Source organism: Carcharodon carcharias, chromosome 3, assembly GCF_017639515.1.
Source record: "Carcharodon carcharias isolate sCarCar2 chromosome 3, sCarCar2.pri, whole genome shotgun sequence".
NCBI lineage: Eukaryota > Metazoa > Chordata > Chondrichthyes > Lamniformes > Lamnidae > Carcharodon > Carcharodon carcharias.
The window spans coordinates 26,746,540-26,764,950 of record NC_054469.1 but is presented as its reverse complement, the minus strand read 5'-3'; the positions used below and the strand labels follow the sequence as shown (position 1 = coordinate 26,764,950).

The window sequence follows — 18,411 nt, the reverse complement described above, 5'->3', positions numbered from 1 at the left end:
TAGGTTATGTCAAGTCCTATTCATCCTCCTCCTGCTGAACTACTTTGACTCCTGGTCCACCATATTCTTGCTTTAAAATTCTCATCACCCTGTTCATTGATATTTCTCTGATCATAGAATCAAATTGCACAGAAGGAGGCCACTTGGCCCATCATGTCTGTGCTGGCACATTGAGCTGGAAATGTAGCTTTCCATTCCTCCTGCGCTCCTGGACAACATGGAGGAAACTTGTAGAAAAATGACATTTTACAAGCTGGGAGGAAGTTTTCCCATAACTGGCTTCCCAATTAGTCACAAGGTTCATTTAACCATAGCCTCTGAGAACTCTAGGTTTGTCCAACACTGGCTTCTCATGCACCCTTCACTTGCTTCAGCCCACCAGTGCTGACTTTACCCTTGGCCATCTACATCCAAAAGCTCTGGAATTCACTTCATAAACCTCTCCACATTTCCATCTCTCACATTTCCATCTTGAAGCCTACCTCTTTGACCAAGCTTTTGGTCATCTCTCCTGATGTCTCGATTTTTTCCTGATTTATGCTCCTCTGAGGTATATTAAGATGTTGTTACAGGGAAGGAATGCCTCCCTCAAAGGGCCCATTTCCAAATTGAGCACCCCCCCTGCCCCCGCCCTACCCCGCCTCACCTCACCTCCAAGATCCGCCCCCACTGCAGATGCTCCTTATCCCCAGCCACTGCATCAAGAACCCGAGCCCTGCCTCACCTCCCCTCACTGCTGTGAGAACCCCCGCACTTACCTGGTTCTGACTTTGGGTCTTAGAATCTGGAGACTGCTTGTAGCCCAGGTCCTGGACGCTGCTGTGCCTGGTGCTGCTGGGACTGCAGAGCTGTTGGCCAATCTGATTGGCCAGCAGCTTCATCTCCAGCTAAATACCACTCCATGGATTGTTTATTGGCTGTGGGGCTGCTGTGATTGGTAGGGATGCATTCACTGCTGACTCTTTGGGTGGCGAGGTGGGAAACGCCACCATCCTAAAAATTCTGCCCTAGTACTTTCCTTGATGATTTCCAAGTTCTAGTTCATCCAGAGCTTCACTTCGTTTGGATCCTATTCCTGCATTATGTTTTTTTTATTCATTCACAATGGCAAAGCCTGCATTTATTATTGAGGTCTGGTTGCCCTTGAGGTAGAGGTCATGGTGAGCCTTCTTCATGAACCTCTACAGTCCATGTAGTTAAGGTACTCCCACAGCACTGCTGGCTGGGAAATTGTAGGATTTTGACCAAATGATGAAGAAGGAATGGCGATTATATGTCATGTTGGGATTTGTATGACTTGGAGGGAAACATTGCAGTTGGTGATGTTCCTGTGCATCTGCTGCCTTTGTTCTTTTAGTGATGGTGGTCATAGATTTGGGTGGTGCTGTTCTGCTATTTAACACCAATGCCTTCAATAGCCTACTCCATTAGTTAACTAACTTTAACCATGTTGAACTTGAAATCTCAGTCTAAATTACTCACTGGTGACAGGTCCACCCCTTCAGAAAGATGCTGGACTTATTCACAGCACAACAGACAAGACTGGCCCTCCAAAATAGGATCCATTTGATTCCAATATCCCATTTCCAGTAGGCCCATTTGAAGTAAACTTAATCCCTTGTATACTATGGTGCCACTCCCCCTATCCCTTTTTAACCTGACTCGGATAGATGTGATTAAGCTTGCACAGGTTTCAGATTTCCACAATCACAATTACAGATTTCAAATCTTTGGTCCTTTTTACTTGGAGAATTTGCATCAAATTCATTAGACAATGTATAGCTGGCAGCTGAATCCTACACACAGTTTACCACTTGCGTGTAAAAGATAGATTCAAAAGACATGAATTGTAGGTTGTCACTTGGCATGATTTCAAGAGTTGATGAGTTCACAGATTGATATGTATATACCATGTGAATGGGTATGGGAAATATGGACTATATGAAGAACATTACAGATGGCTTGTGCAATGAAGTGATGGAGCCAAAGTTTTTTTGAAATTAGTTGTATCTACTGGTTTTTGCAACAACACCTTAAATGATGTAAGTTTGTGCCTCTGTACCTTCACTATACATTTTGGATGATACTGCTAGATCAGTGTTCTGGTTGGAATTAGCCTGTAAATGCACAGCTGTTTCATTCATTCATTTGAGCATATAGATGACACTGGCCAAAGCATGGAGAGCATTGGAAAGCAGCTGGAACAGGGTGTCATACTCTGACATATGCTAGAAAGAGCCAGGAGAAACTGAAAGTCAAAGCTGTGTGTGAAAGAAAGAGCACACAACACCTTTCTTGACCTCAGGATGTCCAAAAGCGTTTTACAACCAATGAAGTACTTTTGAGGTGCAGTCACTGTTCTAATGTAAGAAATGCTGTGTGCACAGTGAAAGTGAATTCATTTTCTGAGAGAAGATTGTAGTCCGTGATGCAAAGCAAGTTGAGGCAGCAAGTGAAGTAGAGGAAAGGTGAACTACAACGATGACTTGGAAATGGAATTTTTGGGCTAGGACTAAAATGCACATCCCTAAGTGTGACATTTAGTGGGAGACAATACTCAGCGGTCATGAGCAGGAAAAATAAATAAAGATAGTAATTGTTTTTTATGATTCCAAAGATCACTATTAGATGCAGAAGTACAAGAAATTACAGAGAAACATGCTAGAAATGGTTGTGAACAAAACAGATGAGTTAATATTTCAGGTGTAGAGCTTTTAGTCATAACTAGAAGAGATTACAGGTGAACAGAATTCCATTCCTTTCTGAATGCTTATCTGTACTTTCAGGTCTAATGGAAGTTCTACACCTGAAACGTTAACTCATCGCTTTGCTCTTTACAGATGTGTGTATTTTCAATGTTTTTAGTTTCAGATTTCCAGCATTTGCTGTTTTTTAAAAAAAAATTTACTTTGGAAACAGGAGGACAACTACAAAGACGATGCTTACACAGCATCAGTCAATGAGCTGCTGAACGAAATAGAGAATGGCATTGACATTTGATTGTAACGTTTTCACAAGCTCCCAATAATGATAGAGTCCCATTGCTGATATTATAGCATATGTCTGCAATCTGATGGCATCTGCATTAGAAAGCATACATTCTCACCAAGTGGAACAAAAGCAACTATTCTTCTAGAAATTGTGGATTACCAGAATTAGCAGGAGAAACTTTTAAGAATCCAGGATACTCTATAATAGCCTGAAATTATATATTCCCTAGCCAATATTCATCATTGGCTGGATTAAACAGGCTATCTGGTCATTAAACCGTTGGGGTTTTTGGGTTCTTGCTGTGTTTCCTGTATTTCAGCAGTGACTATTCTTCAAAAGTACCTCGTTTGGCTGTAAAGCGCTTTGGGGCATTCTGAGGTTGTGAAAGATGAGATATAAATGCAAGTTTTTTTGCATTAGTGAAACAGGAAATTCACATGCAGCAGCATTGTATTCATTGTTGCAAGCAAAAAAGGCCCGCAAGTTATGTATTGACTACAACAACCTTGATAAGCTTGTTTGTGAGATCAATTCTTGATTTCTCAAACAGCACTTGATCTGCATCAGATTACAGCAGTGTAGCAGAAAATTGCTTTTAGATTTCCAAATATAGTACCTGTAATTGATACTTTTGAACTGTTTTGGTTACGCAGAAGCCTGCCCTTGACATGTCAATGATAGGTTGTCCATTCAAGCAAGAAGGTCCATGCTCTCTTGAACTGAAACTGATGTTAATAGACCTGTTTGTGGTGACATAGTGGAAGAGTGATACAGTCAATCAGGATCATTGAGGCTTGGTGATACTCGTCAAAAGTCATATAAAAGTTTGCTGCTTAAAGTTCCAGTTCAAGCCTGTTCTGACTCTGTTTCTGTGCATGTGTATTAAATATATAGAGTTCCAAGAACCCTGGACATGCACCATCAAAAATATCATCCTCATTCAGTCCAAAGTATCAATTACTAATATTATATTTGGAAATTTAAAAGCAATTTTCTGCTATGGTGCTGTAATCTGATGTGGCTGTTGTTTATGCTGATGAGAAACCAAGAATGAATCTTTCATGCCCAAGCTTTTCAAGGTTGTTTTAGCCAATACATGACTTGAGGGTTGCTTTGCTTGCATTGATTAATGCCATGCTGTCTCACGTGAATTTTCTGCTAAATTTCCTAATGCCAAAAGACCTGCATTTTACTTTCATGACTTCACGATGACTTTTATAGCCAATGAGGTACTTTGAATCTAGGACCCAAAGGTCAGAATCGAGAAGGCCAAAGGCTAATTCTAGGGATGGTATCAGCTTGGATTTAGGCTGGTTGAAAGGGTGTGAGGGCGGCGAAAGCAGTTTACAGCTCTGTCCTAGAATTCGCAGGATTCTGCCTCTTTGTAATTAAAACTTTTATTTTTAAACTTGACACCTGATTAATGCTGTCTGTTCTCCTACTATTCAAATTTAGCAAACTTACAAGAGCCAGAGTTTTGCAATTTATCCCTTCACAGGAGTCCATAGAACCTGATACAGTTTGAATTATCAAGGAAAGTTGATTTTGCTTACGTAACCTACGAAGAAGGTGTCTGAAACACAACTCCGATGGGATTATCATATCTGTTTCAGCTTGGACATTATAGATTGCCTGCTCAAAGATAAACCATTAAAAACAAAGTGGGCTTTCGACCCTGTTTGGAAAACCACTGAAACAGGGTTGAACAACACAGTGTTTAAATTATTTTTAATTTGGGAACAAGGTCAAAAACAGGTAATGTGCTAACAGTTACAGGGATATTAGAAAAGAGATTGCTGTTTTAAATTAAAAGGTAAAATTCACCTTTTATATTGTGTACCTTGAGAAGTAAAAAACGGAGATAAGCTGTAAAATTGCAACATAAAATGACCCTCAAATATTACCTTGGTAATCTCAATCACAAGCTTCCTAACATTAACCAAAAAAAAACCTTTGAAATCATTACCTAGGTAACTCTAATTACAATTATTCAAATTTCATTCAATAAAAGTCCATTTTGAAATAAACAGGTTTAAATGCACTCCATGTCATGTCACCATGTGTTTCTGCTGCAACTGGGGAGACAGTGGCGGGGTGGTAATGTCACTGGACTAGTAATCCAGAGGCCCAGGCTAACGCTGTGGGGACACGGATTCAAATCCCACAACAGCAGTTGGTGGAATTTACATTCAATTACTATGTCCGGGGGAAAAAAAAGCTAGTTTCAGTAATGGTGACCGTGAAACTATCATCAATTGTTGTAAAAGCCCATCTGGCTCACTGATGCCCTTTAGGGAAGGAAACCTGTCATTCTTGTGTGGTCTGACCTACATGTGACTCCAGACCCACAGCAGTGTGGTTGACACTTAAGGGTTCTATGAAATGGCCAAGCAAGCCACTCAGTTCAAGGACAATTCGGGATGGGCAACAAATCCTTGACAGTGACACCCCATCCCATGAAAGAATAACGAAGAGAAAAAGATTCCCATTGAGTGTGATCAACTCATGCTTGTCTTATAAAGCCCAGTCAGTTTCATGGGAGATGACCATAGCTTTTCTGTTACTGACAAAGTCAGCAGGGAAGTCAAGAGGGAATCCAGATTTTTGTTGCCAAGATGTGTGCACAGATCTGGAAATTCTCCATCCGGCGAACCTGCCTTGGGATAAACAGCTCTGAGCGGTGGGGCTGTTTCTCGTGTGGTGGTTGGGGGAGTGGCGGTGAGGGCGCATACTGGAGTCGGGCCTGTCGATACAGTTCAGCAGCAGCCGCAAGGGCTGCCAAGTGCTGAGGTGGGCTGTTTGAAAGACCCACTGTGGACTTTGTCCAGTTGCAGTAAAAGGAGTTAAACCCTCTATCCCCTCATCCTCTACCCATTCCCCAAGCCCCTTCAGTGCAAATTCATGCCCCCACCCACCAGCCCCCGTGCCAACTTGTCACTCTACCCACGCCCATGGTTCTTTATAGATCCTATGCCAACTTAGTGCCAACGTATGCCAACCCATGCCCCCCCCACCCCCACCATTTGCCCTCCCACCCACTGTGCCAACTCATGCAGTATTCACCACAGGCAGACCTCAGGAGCCATGCTGGGGTGGAATAAAATAACGTTCAAGTATCTATTACAGACTTCACCAAATTTAAAAAAGTACTCACATTGATAAAAGCCTATTTTTTTAATATTATTCGTTCTGATACATTTAAATCACTTGAAGTCCTTATTCTCTTGTAAAAACAAACAATTGTACTCATAGCCCCACACTATCTTTTTCATTCATTCATGGGATGTGGGCTTTGTTGGCTGGGCCAGCATTTATTGCCCAAACTTAGTTGCCCTTGAGAACATGGTGGTGAGCTGCCTTCTTGAACTGCTGCAGTCCATGTGGTGTAGGTACATCCACAGTGCAGTTAGGAAGGGAGTTCCAGGATTTTGACCCAGCGACAGTGAAGGAATGGCGATATATTCCTAAGTCAGGATGATGAGTGACTTGGAGGGGAACTTCCAGGTGGTGGTGTTCCCATCTATCTGCAACCCTTGTCATTCTAGATGGTAGTGGTCGTGGGTTTGGAAGGTGCTGGCGAAGGAGCCTTGGTGAATTCTTGCAGTGCATCTTGTAGATGGTACACACTGCTGCTACAGTGTGTCGGTGGTGGAGAGAGTGTATATTTGTGGATGAGGTGCCAGTCAAGTGGGCTGCTTTGTCCTGGATGGTGTCAAGCTTCTGGAGTGTTGTGGGAACTGCACTGATCCAGGCAAGTGGGGAGTATTCCATCACACTGCTGAATTGTGCCTTGTGGATGGTGGGCAGGCTTTGGGGAGTCAGGAGGTGAGTTACTCGTTACATGATTCCTAGTCTCTAACTTGCTCTTGTAGCCACAGTATTTATATAGCTAGTCCAGTTCAGTTTCTCATCAATGGTAATCCCCAGGATGTTGATAGTGTAGGATTCAGTGATGGTAATGCCATCGAACACCAAGGGGTGATGGTTGGATTCTCTCTTGTTAGAGATGATCATTGCCTGACACTTGTGTGATGCAAATGTTACTTGCCACTTGTTAGCCCAAACCTGAATATTCTCCAGGTCCTGCTGCATTTGGACATGGACTGCTTCAGTACCTGAGGAGTCGTGAATGGTGCTGAACATTGTGCAATCATCAGTGAACATCCTCACTTCTGACCTTATCATGGAAGGAAGGTCATTGATGAAGCTGCTGAAGACGGTTGGGCCGAGGACACTACCCTGAGGAACTCCTGCAGCCATGTCCTGGAATTGAGATGACTGACCCCCAACAACCACAACCATCTTCCTTTGTGACAGGTATGACTCCAACCAGCGGAGAGTTTTTCCCCTGATTCCCATTAACTCCAGTTTTGCTAGGGCTCCTTGATGTCATATCAAAGACAGCTAATCCCTTAATCGCCACTCAGAGCTGTGAAGTTGCAGGCCAGCACGTGATAATGATAGGTTGTAGAAGCAGTTAAGCAGTAATAATACTATAATAGCCCTCGTGCAAACAAGCAGCTATTGAAATTGTAAGCACTGATTTTTTTTTTCAACTTGGAGGTGCAGCAGGCTGTTTCCGTTTCAAAATTTTAAAGGTCAGAGGATTTATATAACTTGACAGCTTGATTAGTTCCACAGACCTTATCCATCTTTTACACACATTTGCATCTACTCTTAAAAATTGTAAGTTACACATTACAGGCAACAGATCTTGCTGAGCAAAATTGGGGTCTCTCTGAACTGAGCACTGAGTTCAAATGACCCTGCTGTGTTCAGGTTTCCTGTATGTGAGAATCACATTCTGCCCCACCTTTCCACCTCTTCCTTGCCCCTGCCCCAGTGAAAGGAGGCTGTCAGAAATGGAGGCAGGACTTCTGGATCTGGTGTGGGGATCTGGCGCCATTTTTGCTAAGGTACGCAGTCCCCATGACTCTGCGAAGGTCCAGGCCATGGAGTCATTATGACACAGAATGAGCCATAGAGCCCATCAAGTCCAAGCTGGCTCTCTCCAGAGGAATTCAGTCAGTCCCTTTCCCCAGAGCTACCCCTATAGCCCTGCTAGTTAATTTCCCTCAGGTGCCCCTCCAATATCCTTTTGAAATCATTCATTGTCTCTGCTTCCACCACCCTCATTGGCGGTGAAGTTCCAGTTCATTACCTCTTGCATAAACAAAAAAAAAAGTTTTCCCTCACATTCTCCTGCATCTCTTGCCCAAAGCCTTGAAATCTGTGTCCCCTAGTCCTTGTGCCATCAGTTAATAGGAACAGCTTTTCTCTGTCTGCCTTATCTAAACCTGTTATAGTCTTGTACACCTCTATCCGATATCCATCAATTTCCGTTGCTCCAAGGAGAATAACCCCAGCTTCTCCTTGTAGCTGAAATCCCTCATTCTGGTAAATCTCTGCAATCTCTCAAGGACTCCCACATCTTTCCTAAAGTGCAGTGACCAGAACTGGAAGCAATATTCTAGTTATGGTCTGACCAGAGCTTTAAAGATTCAGCATTATCTTCTCTTTGGTACTCAATACCTCTGATTTATGAAGCCCAAGATCCTATCTGCTTTACTCTCTCAGTATGTCATGCCACCTTCAAAGATTGATGCATATGCACCCCCGGGTCCCTCTGTCCCTGAACACTCTTTGTAACTATGCCATGATGTCTGTATTGCTTCCCCCATCCCTTCTGCTAAAATACATCACCTCATATTTCCCTGTGTTAAGTTCCATCTGTCACTTGTCTGTGCATTCTGCTCGCTTGCCTATGTCCTCAAGAAATTGAAAACATGCTCAGGGTGTGATCTTTTAGCCCACTTGGCATGAGGGCATTTGAAAAGAAACATCTTGTACAAATGGGTGTTTTGATGGCCCAGGAATAAGGCATGATTTAAGATTGCCTTTTCTCATTAATTCCTCTATTCTATTGATGGCCTCATCCAGTAAAGACCTTGTTACTGACTGGAGAGAAAAAAAACCTTGTTTCACTAAACAAAAACACTATGGTCTAAAAATTTTATCATGCTTGGGTTAGACCCATCAGATGTGGGGGATGGAGTGCATGGGGGTGTTGGTGTAGTGGTAATGTCACTGGACTAGGAAGCCAGAGGCCCAGGGCTAATACTCTGGGGACGTGGGTTCAAGACCCACCATGGCAGCTGGTGGAATTTAAATTCAATTAATAAAAAATCTGGAATTGAAAGCTAGTCTCAGTAGCGGTGACTATGCCAACTATCACTGATTGTCGTAAAAACCCATCGGGTTCATTAATATCCTTTAGGGAAGGAAACCTGCTAACCTCGCCTGGTCTGGTCCACATGTGACTCCAGACCCACAATAATATGTTTGACTCTTAACTGCCCTCTGAAGTGGCCTATTAAGCCACTCAGTCCATTTGCCTTTCCAGCAACACCCATATCCCATGAATTATAGAGGGGGAAAAAAGATGCAGAGCAAAACATTTTCCATGCCCCTGAAAAAAATGACTTAATTACGCCCTCAGAAAAGTACATTTTCTTGTTGCTTTTGGCATGTGGGCAATTCTGGCCAGCTAGTATTTACTCTTAATACCCAGTTGACCTGAGGACACGAGGAGTTGCTCCACCTCGTGTGCAGCTGAAGCCATATATTGGCCATGCAGCAGTTAGGGCTGACCGATTCCCTTCACCAAAGGATGTTGGTGAAACAGTTGAGTTTCCATAACAATTCAGTGAAGACACATCATGATCGTATTTGAATTTGGAGCCAAGTCCAGTACAGTAGCCGTTGGCTGCTACCCTGCACCAGTGTGAATTTTTCTACTTGTTATATCATAAACTCTTGTGTTTTTGGAAGCCATTTTATAGTTCATTTGTTGTGAATCGGCCAGGTTCGTTTCACATAGATTTAGGAGTCCTACAGAAGAGACTTTCAGCCCATTTACCTTGGCTAGATTCAAACCCAAGCCCCAGAGATGAAGGGGTAACTTCCCCTCCCCTTCCCACTGCACCAAAGAGATTCTCTAAAACAAAAGGTTTTGGTTTTCCCTAGGGAACCAGTTAATTAATAGAGAAAATTGTTTGGTATTGGAGTCCTCTTGTGTAATGTTTGGTCCCCATTAAAGGTGGGTCAATAGTAAAATTGATGGCAGTAGTACAGATGTGGGCTGACCTGCCCTCGATTTGGGGTGGAGTTGCGAGGTGGGGAATATTTGGAATAAATCTCTTTTGGCAATGTGACATGCTTGTAATGGTGAGAATGTGCAATAATTTGTAGTGCTGAATCAACAGTACACACAGCTCATTATCAGAATTTAATAATCTGTGGTTTTGGGAGGAAATGTTGCATGTCTTAGTACAGGTTTAGTCATGAAAGTACAAACTTTAGTTGGAGAGAAGAAATTAAGCTAGGGATTTAAAAAAATGTTTTTTTCAGATCTCTGCCTTGTTTGGTCAGGTTTATTTGACCTTGCATAAGAAGTTGCAAAAATAGTAGATAATTTGTAAATCACGTTAGCCTTCAAAACTGGACCTCAGCTTAAACTTGGTCCACTGATCTCAGCAATTTTAAGATTTCAAGTTTGTTTTTAAATTAGATTGCGGGGGGTGGGGGGCGCGGGAAGAGGGAAAAGCAACCAGGGCTGAGAATTCAAATTTGCCTTTTTCTTTAGTTGAGTTGTTGGCATGCCGATAATGGGAATGCTGTTTGGCCGTCTACCTTGATAACATATTCAAGTGGTTAACAGTAACATGACTGCTGGGACAAAGATTGGTTTTATCTATTATACGATAAGGCCCATGTGTTCTTTGCTATTGCAGTGTTGCAAATGTGAGCCTTATCAGCATTGCCCAAAGCTAAAGCATGTTATGAACTTTGCACATCCAGATGCATGCAAACAGTGAATAACTGTTCATCCTCTCCAATTAATAAAAGGGGATTGGGTTGACAACCTTCCGGGGTTGGTCTGGAGTGTCCTGAAATTGAAGCTCAATCTCCCGAACATTTGTTGTGAATAACGTAGGAGAAATATAGAATGGTTAAGGCACAGATGGAGGCCATTTGGCCCCTCAAGGCTGTGCCAATTCTCTGCAAGAACAACTTGGCTAGTCCCGCTGCCTCTAGGCAGGGATGTTTGAGGTAGGAGGTCATGTGCTGAAACTTCCAGGAAGATTCTCAACTAGAGTTGGTAACCCTAGGTTGAGAAGAGGTGAAAAGAGAGAAATTTGTGCAATGATTTAGAATATTTTATTTATTACTGTGGAACCTATGTTTAAATCAAAGATTGATGGAATGAAAGCTTCCTGATGACTGGCCGTATAGGTCATTGGAAAAGAGTTTTGGCCGTCTTAGTTTAGCAGATATAAGTCCATGGCCCAAGACTAGCCATAAGCTTTTCCTTTCGCTCTGCATTTGTTCATCTCCAAATTCTTCCAATTCTGTTGAGATCAAATGCGTTTTCCATTTTTATTGCAGATTTCCAGCATCCGCAGGATTTCTGCTTTAGATGAGAGCCTTCACAAAGTAACAGCCTGAGTCAGGCATTGAATTTTCCATGACACAATCTAATTAATGTTCAGTCATAAGGAAATTTTGCAGTAATTTAAAAACGGAAAATGCATGGCCGGTCAGGCAATATCTGAGGAGGTAGAAATATTTCAGGTTTATGGCCTTTCATCAGAACTGAGAGAAATTAAGGGATTTATCAGTTTATAAGCAAAGATAGAGCCAGGGTGGGCAGGAGAGATTAAATAACAAAAAGGATGATGGTGCAAGGCAAAAGGTGATAGTAAATAAATAAAAGCTGGGTGTAGAGGAGCTGTAAATGGCAACAAAACCATTACCAGCATTTGCTGCTTGAGAAAATCAGTGGTGATCATGATCTGAAATTGTTGAACTCCTGAGTTGAGGCAGGAAAATTATGAAGTGTCTAATTGATAGATGACGTGCTGTTCCTCAAATTTTTGTTGTTCTGAGGTTGTGGTTGAAGTGCTGGTTGGCAGGGCTGAAGCTTTAGCCTGCATCAGACCCTTTATATGTTTGTTGAGGGATTGCCTGATACTGGCTTGGAGTGTAAACGTTGAGAAGTGTCCCAATTTCTTTGGCACATGTCAGTACTCGCCTTTTATCTATCCCTGTTCCTATTTATGTTCTGCACACCTCCAGTTTCCTTTGCCCCACCATTGGTGGCAGTGCCTTCAGCTGTCTTGGTTTTAAGCTCTGGAAATCCATAACCTCTCTTTTTACCCCCTCCCCCTTTGTAAGATGCACCTTCAGTGGTGTATTGGGTGCAGCGTAATACTGCCGGCAAATGCATAACCACCGTTCAACATCCCTACCCAAGTTGAATTTCACTCCTAACATATCCAAATCTGGAAATTCTACTTGAAACAAATTGAGTTTAGTTCTTTGAAATGAACTTGCCATTATTAAGTGAGATATACTTAAGGAATATTGTTGTTGTTATTTTTGTTTGCAAAACGACCCATGTCTTGTTCCACTGCTGGGGGTTTAGAACCCTTTAATGTCACCGTTAATGAGCATTTTACCAAGCTTAATTAGCATTTTCTTTAATGGACAGCCATGAGAAATACAACGAGACAGTGATATAGTTAACATTTATAACTCAACCATAATCTTTCACTCAATGACTAAAGTGCATGTTTTTATGACTTGTTTTTGCAGTGGTTTCTAGTTCCTCAACAACAGCACTGACTTGTATTCTCTATAGCACTTTTACCATAGTAAAAACTCCCAAGGCGCTTCACCATAGCATCAGATGACCAATTTGGACAGTGAACTGCATAAGATATTAGAATAGGTGACCAAAAGTTGTTCAAAGGGGTAGATTTTAAGGAGTAACTTTGAGGAGGAGTGAGAGGTGGAGAGTTTCAGGGAGGGAATTCCTTCCTGCAAACTGATGATCCAGACCATTGCAGGTTCTATACCAGTCTCTGTTGGATAAGGCAGTCATTGGAAACCATTGAGTGCCAGATTAACTCAAACTTGAGTCCCAAGAGCTCATTGATAATGCATGCTTTAAAATACAGTTCCTTCTCTTGCCGCCCACTGCTCCCTAATGAAGTGGTCAGGCAATGAACTTGTTCTTCAGCTGTTTGAGTCAAGTAATATGGGCTGTGGTCACCAAAACTATTTGCTTTCTCCTTTTTTTTTTGCTTTTCCTCAGACCTAACTATAACCAGCCGATTGTGCTGGATGGAACTCTGGGTGAAAAACCACATCCTGGCAAACAGATGGGTGCATAGTTATTTGTTTAAATTAAGCTTTCCTTCAAACAATCTGCAACATTTTAGAAGGCATTTCTCAAGCTACAAATTGTACAGAAATGATACCTCACAGCCCGTGTCACAGGCAATGTGAACAGCTCCTGGGAAGGGTGAGAGATTTAAAAAAAAATATATAAATTAAATCTCAAATCCGAACCGATCCCACCCACTTTTGGCTTTAACAAAGGCGGCTAAGTGGGACAGGGGGTGTGGGGTGGAGACTAATCCACTCTCGGGATGGATGGTGGCTATAATCTTTTAAGGAGGATGTGTGCGTCCATTTTAACAGGATTTTTATTTTTAACCAGTAATTTCTTAAGGCTTGGGGATCCTGGATGGTAAAAGGAGGCAAGAAGTGTTAGGAATATGAGGCAAGTGCACTTACAGTACTGCTCGAGGGCCAGGAAAAGCTGAATACTTCCTCTAGACCCAACAAGCAAAGCTCTTTACAGACACTCAAGTTCCGACTCCCCCCACTCCACCCGACCTCCTATTGACCTGGCTGCTTTCCCTGTCTGACAGGTAGGAAATCTTAACAATGCACTTAGAAAAGGATAGTATGATTAGAACAAGTCAACATGGTTTTACTAAAGGGAAATCTGACAAACTTATTAGAGCTTTTTGAGGATGTAATTAGTAGGATAGATAAAGGAGAACCAGTAGGTGTTATATACCTCAATTTCCAAGAGACATTCAATAACGTGCCACACAAAATGTTAACAGACAGGATAAGAGCTCATGGAGTTGGGAATAGCATTTTAGCATGGATAAAGGATTGGTTAATGGATAGAGAGCAGAGAGTGGGCATAAATTGGGCTTTTTCAATGAGGCAGACAGTGAATATTGCTGGGGCTGCATGGGTCAGTGCTGGGGCCTCCATATTAATGACTTAGATGAAGAGGCAGAGAGTAATGCATCGGAGTTTACTGATGAAAGCAAGCTAGGTGGGGAGGTAAGCAGTGGGGAGGACACAGAGAGGCTTCAAAGAGATATAGACAGATTAAGTGAGTGGGAAACAAGGTGGCAGATGGAGTATAATGTAGGGAAGTGTGAAGTTAATCACTTTAGTTGCAAGAATTTAAAAGCAGAATATTTTTTAAAAGATGTGATACTTGTGGCATTGATGTCCAGAGACTTAAATGTGCTTGTACAAGGAACATGAAGTTAGTATGCATGTGCAGCAAGCAATTAGGAAGGCAAATGGCATGTTGGCCTTTATTACCAAGAGATTGGAGTACAAGAATAAAGAAGTGTTGCTATAATTGTAGAGGGTATTGGTACCACACCTGGAGTACTGTGTGCAGTTTTGATCTCCACGTGTAAGAAATGATGTGCTTGCATTGGTGGTGGTACAGCGAAGGTTCACTAAATTCATCGCTGGGATGGTGGGGGTGTTGGCCTCTGTGAGGCTGAGTAAATTGGGCTTATATTCTCTGGAGTTCAGAAGAATGAGAGGCGATCTCATTGAAACCTACAAAATACTGAAGCAGCTTGATAGGGTGGACTCTGAGAGATTGTTTGTTTCCGCTGGTTGGGGAATTTAAAACACAGGACCTCAGGATAAGGGGCCGATCATTTAGGACTGAAATGAGGAGAAATTACTTCACTCAAAGGGTTGTGAATCTTTGGAATTCTCTACCCCAGAGGGTTGTGGCTGCTCCATCACTGAATACATTTAAGGCTAATATCGATAGGTTTTTGGTCTCTCAGGGAATTAAGAGATATGGGGATTGGTCGGGAAAATGGAGTTGAAGCCCAAGATCAGCGATGATTGTATTGAATGGCAGAGCAGGCTCGACAGATCACATGGTCTACTCCTGTTCATATTTCTTGTGTTCTTGATCAGTAGTAGAAATTGGATAACCCTTTAATAGAGCAGGCATAGGCATGTGGTGCTTGATTTGATTGAAGTGTTCAAGATATTAGGGCGAACAGATCGGGTAGAAAGAGAGAAACTATTTTTGCTGGCTAGGGAATCTAGGACAATGGGACATAGCCTAAAATTGAAGTACAGTTAAGAAACACTTCTACACACACAGAGCAGTCAAAGTTTGGATCTCATTTTGTAAGCAGTGGTTGATGCTGGCTCAACTGTTAATTTTAATTCTGAGATTGAAAGATTTTGGTTAGGCAAAGCTATTGAGGTCTTTATATGCAGATCAGCGGAACACTCTCGGGGGGCTAAATGGCTGACTCTGTTCCTTTGATCAGTTCAGTGGCTTTCTGTATGATTCTGTACGAAAAGCCTTTTTGTTGGTGAACTTTGTACAGATTAAGATGAAAAGTGTCAGTACTGGGAAATGGGACACTTTCCTGTTTCAGGTAGCCAGCGGTTAGATATAGAAGAAGGCTCCTTTGCTCTGCTCTGGTATGTGCTTCAGCCCCAACTGTACATAATTCCACATGAAGTGTGACATTTCCCCTAGAAACCAATTTGTTGCCACTCTAAGGGATTTTGCCAATTTACAGTTGAATTCAGGTGGTACTGAGCTGTGTATTGGGAATTGAAATTGTCATTTTATAAACTTTCCTGTTGCCGAATATACTACTGATGCCAGATAAACTTCATGAGAGTTGAAAATAGAATCTGGGTGTGTGCTTGATACAGAGTGCACCATCCCAATAATGTCCTTGAGATCTAAGCCAACAAATGTATTAGTATCTTGATCTATGGCTCAGAAAATTGATGTTCCTTGACAGAAGGGAACTGAAGCTTACACGAGTTGCCTGATTGATCTTCCTAGCTTCTTACAGTAGAGAATGGTATGAACAGGTGTGAGATTACACCTATCTGCCCAGCTTTTCAGCTAGACCATGTTTGAAATGGAGTTTTGGGGGTGGGGTAGGGGAAGGAGGGAGGGAGGCAATGACCTTAATACATTGTCTTTTACATTGACATACAGGCCCTTGAAAGATCTGGAGGAAGCTATCCTGGTTCTAGCACTGGGATTGCACCTATTGATGTCCTCTGTTCCTGACCCTGCAGCTGTATCCTGGATGATGCAGCGCAGAAGGATTCCGTTCAGCCAATTTTGCCTATGTTGGCTCCCTGGCAGAGCCATTCAGTGAGTCCTCTGCTCTTCCTCCATAATCCTGTAAATTTTTTCAACTCAAGTATTTATCCAATCCCTTTTTTAAAGTTATTATTGAATCTGCTTCTGCCACTCCTTCAGGCAGCACATTCCAGATCATAGCAATTTGCTGTTTTTAATAGAAACTCTACACCTCACCTCTGGTTCACCTTTTACCTTAAATGTGTATCCTCTGGCTACTGACCCTGCTGCTGGTGAAAACCGCTTTCCCTTACACTATGAAACCATTCATGACTTTAAACACCTCGATCAAATCCTCCTCTAACTTTCTCTGCTGCAAGTTTCTCTTGTCTCCTCACGTAAAAGGCTCATACCGTAACAGTAGGAAGTAGGTTAGGGAAAATAATTAGCATAGGACTGATACCAGCCTGTACCAAGGTGCTGAGAAACCCAATCACGAGCTGCCGGAGCTGACCACTTTCTGTGCTGTACTGCCAAATAATTATGATTATGTGATACTCCCGTGGGTTAGCAACAGCAGGTGTGATCTCAGTGTAAGTGCCAACGTAGCTTGACCCCAGGTCTTTCACCTACACCCCAGAAAGCTCACCATTTGATCCCTTTTTGAAGGGGGCCACAGAAGATTACCAATCTTTGGTATATATTTTAAAGGTCCAGGCCACCTCTGAAGCCAGGAGTCAATGTGATATTATGCATTCTTACTGATAGTATGAATATGTGGTCGAAAACTCAGCTCAGGATCAAATATGATGCCAAGATTATATTGCAGAAGGATTATACGTAACTGATGTCTTGTTTTCCCCCTTAGGTAGATATAAATGATCCCATTACACTAGTTCATAGAAGAACAGGGTGGTTCTCCCTGGTGTTCTGCACAGAATTTAATCCCTTGATCATCATCTCAAAAACAGATTACCTGGTCACTTATTTCATTGCTGTTTGCGGGACCTTGCTGTGTGTACATTGGCTGCTGTGGGTGACCACTTCAAGAAGTACTTTATTGGCTGTGTTATAAGTTGTCTTGAGGTTGTGAAAGGGACTATATAAATGCAAGATTAAAAATTATTTGCAGTACAGAAACAGATTATTTAATCCAATTGGTCAATGGAGTGTTTGTGCTTCACATGAACCTCCTTCCACCCGATTCCATCTAACCATATCAACGAATGCACCTACTGATGCAGTTCGTCCAACCCAGCTATCGGAAAACTGGCAACCGGACCTTTTTAAAATGGCGCGCTGATCCAGTTCCAAGGTCTGTTTTAGGTTCATCTGTATTCTTGATTATTCTTCTCCCCGGTGTTTCCCCAATCGTTTTCCTTCTGCTGTGTCCAAATTGTCTCGCTCAGAAAGAGGAGCTTCCAATTTGTGCTTCTGTTGTGGAGCAGAATCGCTCTCCCAGTCTTCGTGGGGGAATCTCTCCTCGTGGTTTCCTTGGTCTTGGTCCTTCTCCACCAGGGGACGATAAAATGTGGGTAAGTAGATGGCAGTGAGTTGAGAGAAAAGCATGCAGCTGAGCTAACTGAGTAAAGGCTTGGAGTTTGGTGAGAGGTGGAGTTCGGGGGCGTGGGGTGGTAAGGAGGTATTTGTTTCCTATTTATGTCTTTCTCACCCTGTAGTAATTGGTTCTTGCTCTACTACAGGGAACTAGTTGTTTGGTCAGTATCTGGTAAATTGGTAAGTTTTATTCTATCCCTTTAGGTTTAAAATTGTACTCAAATTGGTGGTAAAATTAATAAAATGTATAAGAAAGCAAAATAAATAAATGATTAATATAATTAAGTAATTATTTAAAATACCTTGAGGATGGCAGGACAGGTGATGAGTCAAGGCTGCAACATTGTGGGAGCTCCTGGATAACATTGTGATCCAGGGCAAACATGTCTGCACTAAGTGTTTGTGGCTTGAGGAACTTCGGCTCAGAGTCATTGAGCTGGAGACCGAGCTACAGACTCTGCGACACATCAGGGAGGGGGAAAGTTACCTGGATGCTTTATACCAGGAGGCAGCCACACCACTTAGGATAGGGTCTTCTGATTTGGTCAGGGACAGGAGGGTGTGACTGCGAGTGAGGCAGATAAAGAGATCAAGAGGGCAGGGGTGCAGGA

The 18,411-nt window shown here is 42.4% G+C and overlaps 1 protein-coding gene across 3 annotated transcripts in view; it reads left to right on the top strand.

Moving 5' to 3' along the window:
- LOC121275859 (5'-AMP-activated protein kinase subunit gamma-2-like) overlaps positions 1-18,411 on the top strand; it is a 408,268-nt gene that overhangs the window by 24,827 nt on the left and 365,030 nt on the right. The window contains exon 1 of one of the 3 annotated variants that reach the window (XM_041183600.1): positions 16,274-16,315. The exons of the other annotated variants lie outside the window; for them this stretch is intronic. Within the exon in view, the coding sequence (XP_041039534.1) occupies positions 16,289-16,315 (27 nt within the window). The 5' untranslated portion in view covers positions 16,274-16,288. Of the gene's footprint in view, positions 1-16,273; positions 16,316-18,411 lie in introns of those variants that run through there. 3 annotated transcript variants of the gene reach the window in all.